Here is a 7,472-nt window from a genome sequence, read left to right on the forward strand (position 1 = left end):
AGCCAAGGTTTGAAAGGTATGATAGGACTGGAGACCCCGCAGACCATATTCATCACTTCCGACGGCAGATGTCGCTGTGGCAGGAGCCAGGGTATGACGGGTTGAGATGCATGATGTTCTCGGCAAGCTTAAAAACGGGAGCATCTGACTAGTATTACAGATTACCTTCTAAGAGTATTAATAGCTTTCAGGAGTTAGAGCAGGCGTTCATTGACCATTTTATATGCCAGAAGAAGCGTGTTGTGGATATCGCAGCCTTGTTCAATGTAAGACAAAGGTGCGCTGAATCGGTGAGACCTTGAAAGTGGAGAATCTGGACGAAAGGACGGCGGTGATAGGTTTCGAGAGAGGATTGCGTCCAGGAACGAGGGTACATGAGTTGGTAGCCAAGAATGAAATTGCAACATTATAGGATCTATACCCGAGAGTGGAGAAGTACATCAGGTACAAAGACACCATGCAAAAAAAGGTGAGAAGGCCGGGGAAGGCAGTGTTATCGCTGGACAAAGGCGAGGGGCGTCGTCGATATGAGTCATCTGACAAAGGAGGCAACGGATATCGAGGATATTCATCGCGGCCCGAGAGGGGCAAAGAAGAGGCTAGGAGGGAGAGTCTAGACAAAAAGCCCTATCGAGAGGTAGAACAAGTGCCATTGAATAAGTCGTTGAGCGAGATACTACCGTCGATTCAGAATTTACAGGGGTATGAGGTTCCGCTAACCATACCAGTGGAGGTGCAAGGCAAACCCTATTGCGCATACCATCAGATACATAACCATGAGACGGACGGCTGCTACGCGTTGAGATGGTTGATTCAGAGGATGATAGGGAAGGGGTTGTTGAAGGAATTTATAACAGAAGAGGAAAAAGTAGAGCAAGCACCGACCCAGGGGAGGATATTGGGAATGATCAACGTAATCTTCAGTGGAGAGATATTGAGCCATAATGCACACCGAGACAGGATACGGCGGGCGGCGAGCATACAATTGGTCCACGAATCAGCAGGACATTTGCGGGTGACCCCCTGGTCCACGAATGTAAGGGGAAGCATAATGTTCACCGACACGGACCTTCAGGCAATCGATTCCCCGTATGAGGATGCGTTGGTGATCATGATGGTGATGGAAAATTACATGGTCAAGAGAGTGTTAGTGGACTGCGGCAGTGCGGTGGATTTACTATTTAGAGGGACAATGGAGGAAATGAAGATAGAAAGTAAGCAGTTGAGGCCCTCACCGACAAATTTGTATGGGTTCAACGGAAGCATGACGGAACCTTTAGGGGAGCTTCTACTCCCAGTGACCATGGGACCAGTTACAGTGTTCTCGAGGTTCAAAGTGGTGGATGCCGATTTGCAATACAACGCCATTGTGGGAAGGAGGTGGATTCACGAGATGAAAGCGGTCCCTTCTACATACTACCAAGTGATCCGATTCTCGACTCCTACCGGGGTATATGAGGTCCCCGGGGATTAGGTGATAGCAAAAAACAGTCATCAGAGTATAGTGAAGAGATTAATCCGCGGTTCAGAGGAAGAGACTTCGCGTTCCAGGAAGAGGCAAGCATAGCAATTACAGTGCACCGCTGGGGAGGGGTCAGCGGAGTCGACAGAGGGACCAAAGACCTTGGATGAGATAGAAGTAGTGAATTTAGGGGAAGGCGATGAGGAGAAGTTCACATCAGTAGGTTCCAGTTTGTCTGAGGAATGGAAGGTTAAGTTAGTACAGTTTTTGTCTGCCAATAAAGATGTGTTTGCGTGGACGATTGAGGAGGTCACCGGATTAGACCCAGAATTCGCATGTCATAAGTTACATATGAGGGAAGACGCTAAGCCAATAAGACAGAAGATGCGAGGCATTAGGCTGAAGTACGCCTAAGGAATTCACGAGGAAGTCACGAGGTTGAAGGGGGCAGGTATAATACGAGAGGTGTCATTCACCGACTGGTTGTCAAATGTGGTCGCGATGCCTAAGAAGAATGGCAAGGTATGTATATGTGTGTCGACTTCCCTGATGTGAATTCAGAATGTCCTAAAGACAACTACCCCATGCCGAGAGTAGACGAGCTGGTGGATAGAACCGCAGGGTTTAAAATATTTTCTTTCATGGATGCATCAATGGGATATAACCAGGTCACCATGTATGGGCCAGATCAAGAGAAGACAGCCTTCGTGGTAGAAGGCGGTACGTATTGCTATACGAGAATGCCGTTTGGGTTGAAAAACATCGGGGCTACATTTCAGCAGCTAGGGGAGAAAATGTTTGAAAACAAGATCCAGAAAGGGATTGAGATTTACATAGATGACATGGTGGAGAAGAGTATGTCAGAGGAAGAACATTTAGAGGGTTTGAAAGAAACGTTCAATATACTGCGGTCGTACAATTTAAAGTTTAACCCAGAGAAGTGTACATTCGGCGTTACTACGTGGAAGTTTCTGGGGTACATAGTTACTTATCGGGGGATAGAGGTCAATCCCAAGCAGATAAGAGCCCTGGTGGAGATCTCGTCGCCTCTGGACATCAAAGAGGTGCAGAGACTTGCAGGAAGGGTCGCAACTTTGAATAGGTTCATCTCAAAGTCATCGGACAAGTGTAGGCCATTGTATCGGTTGCTAAGAAGCACTCTGGATTTTGTATGGACTGCGAAATGCAAGGAGGCGTTCCAGGAGTTGAAGAATTATCTAGGTAAGGCCCCTCTGTTGTCACGGCCAGAACAGGGAGAAAAACTATACTTATGTTTAGGGATCACGGAGTATGCAATTAGCTCAGTGCTAGTCAGAATTGTGGGTAAGTTAGAAAAGTCGGTATATTTTGATAAGAGCCCAAAACTATAGTTTTAACCCCTTAACAATAATATTTTTAGACCAATTATGTGAGTAATATATAAAAGTTAATGCTAATTATGTACTTTTATGTATTCCAATTGAACTCAATTATGTGCAGAAATGTGCCACTTTGGCGATATAAAGGAGCAAGGGTTGGTTGCTAAGAAGTTTTGTGATTAAAGGCCAAGATTCAAGGAGAAAAAGCCTTTGTAAAGCCAGGTCAGAACCTGAAAAGTCAGAGTCAACGCGGGTAGAAATAGCACACAAAAGTCAGCAGAACTTCCGAAGACCATATCTTTGGACTCAAGCCTTGGAATTGAGCATACTTTATGTCAAAACGACTGTCTCGGAAAGAGCTTTCCAATGGTCCGAACCTTGACCCAATCAGAGGAGAAAAGGTGGACAAAAAGCCTGTTGAAGTCAAAGGCAGCTGGAAAGGGCCCTGTGGACTAAAGAAATTGGGTTTTGGGCTCGATTTTCCGGACCAAAACATGGACCCTCAGCCCATGCACAAAAATATGGATCTGGTCTCCTCCATTTACACACACAAGACTTAGCTCTTAAGTATCTATGAGCTTAGGATAGAAAGTAGCCATTAAAGCTTAGTTCTAGATCTAGTTTTGAATTTATTCAATTAATTAGTTTTCAATTATTGTTTTAGATCTAGTTTTTACTTTGCAATAGATTAGTTAGAGCAAGTAAATGACTAATTTAGAATCACATTTAGTTTAATAATAAAGTATTCATCTTTAATTCCGATTTAGTTTATTGATTCAATTCTTGTTTAATTTTAGTATTGTTAAATTCATAAATTAGTTGTCTTCAATTGCTAATTAGTTAATCATAATCTAGTTTTAATTATTTAGTTATCAATTTCATTTCTTAGTTGTTAATTTAGATTTGAATATATTGATTAGTTAAATTAGTAAAGTTAGAATCTTTATATGATGTCTAGTTTTAATTCATATGGAAATGATAGTTTGATGAATCAAGGGCTAAACCTCTATTAGAGGGGTTTGACGAAATCTTGATGAAAACTTGATTGTATAGTGTAGAATCGTTGTAAGAGTCTATTCCACTCTAGAAGGTCGTTGATTCGCCATGAGAATGGGTGGACTTCCTCACATGCTAGTTATGAATTGGTAGAGATGTCATGTATAATTAGGGATTAGAACGACCAATTCTTACCGTAACAATGTAAGAATTAGATTACAACAATCTATGCTAGTTCTTAAGTTGGATTTAAGGTGGATTCAATTCCCCCTTAATTCTTATTCTAGATTCAAACTTTAGTATTCTGTAACATTTCGTAGTTGAATCGTTATAATCCCAGTATCTTGTTAGTATAAATTGCATTGTGGTATAATTCGTAAAACTCTCATTGACTTTGGTAGGATTGATAGTCGTAGGAAACTTGAATGCTAAAGAACTAGGAGTGGAACGAATCTTCTATTCCAACTCTACTTCAATAGTATCGAGAGTAGAAATCTTTGATAAATAGTATACGATAAAGTTTTAGTTTTACTTCCGTTTGATATTCATTATTTATTCGGAGTAGAATTATATATATTCAATTTTATCGGGTTATCAAATGGCGCTGCTGCCATCTTACTTCCCTTTAGTATTGTTTCTTTAGAATTGTTAGTTTTCCAAAGTTCCATAACCCACCCACCCTTGTTTGATTCTCACTGTGGTTGTCCATTTCAGCACCGAAAATTTTCCTCGAAGAATTACATGGAGTGCGACCCGCGCCCTGGGCAAGCTAAATTAGAGCACCACCCGCGCCTGGAACTTCACTTTTTGGCTGAGCGCGACCTGCGCCTTGCAAAGGCAAATCACTACCCCCCCCCCCCCCGCGCTGAAGCACCTGTTCCCTGAGCGCGACTCATGCCCTACCAAGGCTAAATTGGAGCGCCACCCGTGCCCAAACGCCTGGAACTCTAGCTTGACCTGAGCGCGACATGCGCCCTACTTAGGGCTATTATGAGCGCGACCTGCGCCCTCTGTTGAAACTGCCCAATTTCCACAGGTTTGTTTCAAACTTCCATTTCTTTCATAGTTTTAGTGTTTTAACTTGTTATACACACTGAGCACGCGTAAACAAGACGATATTCATACGCGAAGCAAGGAGGCATTCAGGTACTCTTTTCTTCCACACCTCGCATCTCCTGTTAGAGGTTCATACTAGCATATCAGGATTGTTTGGAGTGTTGTTGTGTTTCATTAAGATTGGCTTAGCCTTGCATGAGATTAAGGTCAGGCTGAAGAAAAACGCCTAATTTAATCAACCGGGAACGTCAACAAACACGCCTTTCTAGTATACCATTCACTACACTTTCTAGCTAATATACCACACACCACCTGAAATAATGGCTGAAGAAAGAGAGTCTCCTATCTCTGACTTTTACAAAACCTTGAACGATAGCCCTAAAACTTGCATCGTTCTATCAGACCCAGTGGGGTATTTCTGAATCCCCCCAAATATATTTAATTTGTTACCCGTTTTTCATGGGTTAGACCATGAAAAGCCTTATCAGCACATGCGTAGGATTGACCAAGTCCTTACTACATTCCACCATCCTACAGTTGGTGCTGAACAAATTAAACTGAGGGTATTTCCCTTTATTTTAGCCGATAGGCGACTTCTTGGTTAACTGCCCAAGCGCTAAATTCTATGGACTCGTGGGCTAAACTTGTTCAACTGTTTATGGAACATTTTTACCCACCACTGAAGACCGATGAAATGCTTTCCAAGATTCACTTCTTTTAATAGAATCCTCATGAATTGTTTTCAGAGGCTTGGAATCGTTTCACCGATCTACTTATAGAGTGTCGACACCATAACCTCGCGAAAGACATGCTAGTTCGTGTTTTTTTCAAGAGACTGTTACACCACCATAATGAGGTGCTTGACATAATGAATGGGGGTAGTTTCCAAAGTAAGGGAGCCTCAGAGGCTTATAAATTTTTAGAAGATCAAACTAAGCGTAATAATAACTGGGGGGTAGTGACGATATCTCCCGCAACTCTAGTTCTTCTACAACAGTAAAGGCAGCCGGTATGTTTGAGATGAAACCCGATCCAGAACTTAAAAATTTAATCGAATCTCTAACTAAAAAGGTAGAGGCGATTTTTATTTAACAAACGCCTATCCCTGTCATGAATGTCAACTCCAATCCATGTAATTTCTGTTTGAGTCTAGAGCATCCCGACTCCTATTGTCCTTTCGCCTATGAACAACAACAATCACAACAAGATAATGTTTGTTCCATTAATAGCGAACCTAACCCAGCTTGGCCACAAAACCCCAACTTCGGTTGGCGAAATAATCAACAACCTCCAAGGTTGTTTAACCCAAATGTTAGGCCAACAAACAATTACAACCAAGGTCGACCAAGGCAAGGACAAGGTCAGGGTAATTATAATTATAACAATCAAGCTCAACCACGACAAGGACAAGGTCAGGGCAATTATAATAATTATAACAATAATAATTATAATAGTAATAGAGGTATCGTTCTGCTAAATAATAACTACCAAACTCCACCCATTAATAATCAACGTGGCATAGTTCCTGTCACACAACCAGTAGCAAATACTACTCCACAACCGGGTCGTTTTGATACCTTTATACAATCTCAATAACAGATTTTACAAGCTGATAATACTCTAAAACGCTTGTTTTACCAATGAATAAAGCTAGCAAGAACTCTAAACGCTAGTAAAACTAATATATAACTGTTTGCTGTTAAGCTTTATCAAAGTTTCTACTCTCAATCCTATTGAGATATAGTGGAGTAGATGATTCGTTCCACTCCTAGTTCTTTAACATGCGATAGGTTCGTGTCAACTAATCAGTCCAAAGTCTAATGAGAGTGAGAGATTTACGACTTATACTACGATGCAAATACGCATAACAAGATACTAACTATAATTGATTCAAACTACAGAAATACTACGTTGATTATATAATAAGGAATTAGGGGGGATTGATTCCACCTTAATTCAACTTAATTTACTAACGACAAATCATCGTAATCCGAATTGAACTGCTTCGCAGAACAATTGGTTCATCCTAATCCCTAATTATACATGGCATTTCTACCAATTCATAACTAGCATGTGAACGATCAGACCTATTCTCATGGTAAACTAATCGTTTCTAGAGTGGAAAGGAATTTATGACTACTCTACGCTAATCAATAATCAAGCTTTCATCAAGGCTTCTCAACCCCCTCTAATGGAGGTTTAGCCGAGAATCATTATGCTATCCTTTTCGTATGAAATTGAATACGACATAATAGAAAGATTCTAACTATATGCAATTTAACTAAACAATAATCCAACCCAAAATCAATAACTACGAAATGAATAATAAATAATAAATGAAATTAGATCTAACAAATTTAAGTGACAAAATCGAATTTGATCAATAATAAACTATTTTATTTATCTAATCAAGCAATAACAATATTCAATACTCTAATTAAAACAAGAAGAACAACTAAAACTAAATTTAACTTCGATATTGATGCTAAGGGTAAAACTTCGAAATGGCTACTCTAATTAAAACTAGATCTAGAAGCTATTCTAATGGCTACTTTTTATCCTAAGCTACTCTATATACTCAGAGTTAAGTCTTCTTTGTT

General features: G+C 40.6%; 1 protein-coding gene across 1 annotated transcript; it reads left to right on the forward strand.

Moving 5' to 3' along the window:
- The first annotated feature begins 457 nt into the window (after positions 1–457).
- Positions 458–1,474, forward strand: LOC147481763 (uncharacterized). Its single transcript, XM_086579036.1, has one exon. The coding sequence runs from the start codon at positions 458–460 to the stop codon at positions 1,472–1,474; it is 1,017 nt and encodes a 338-aa protein (XP_086435162.1).
- Positions 1,475–7,472: the final 5,998 nt, after the last annotated feature.

Source organism: Coptis chinensis, chromosome 8 (genome assembly GCF_015680905.1).
Source record: "Coptis chinensis isolate HL-2020 chromosome 8, ASM1568090v1, whole genome shotgun sequence".
Classification (NCBI taxonomy): Eukaryota; Viridiplantae; Streptophyta; class Magnoliopsida; order Ranunculales; family Ranunculaceae; genus Coptis; species Coptis chinensis.

Coding starts and splice junctions, on each gene's coding strand:
- LOC147481763 (XM_086579036.1), top strand. CDS start 458: ATGCAAAAAAAGGTGAGAAGGCCGGGGAAGGCAGTGTTATCGCTGGAC.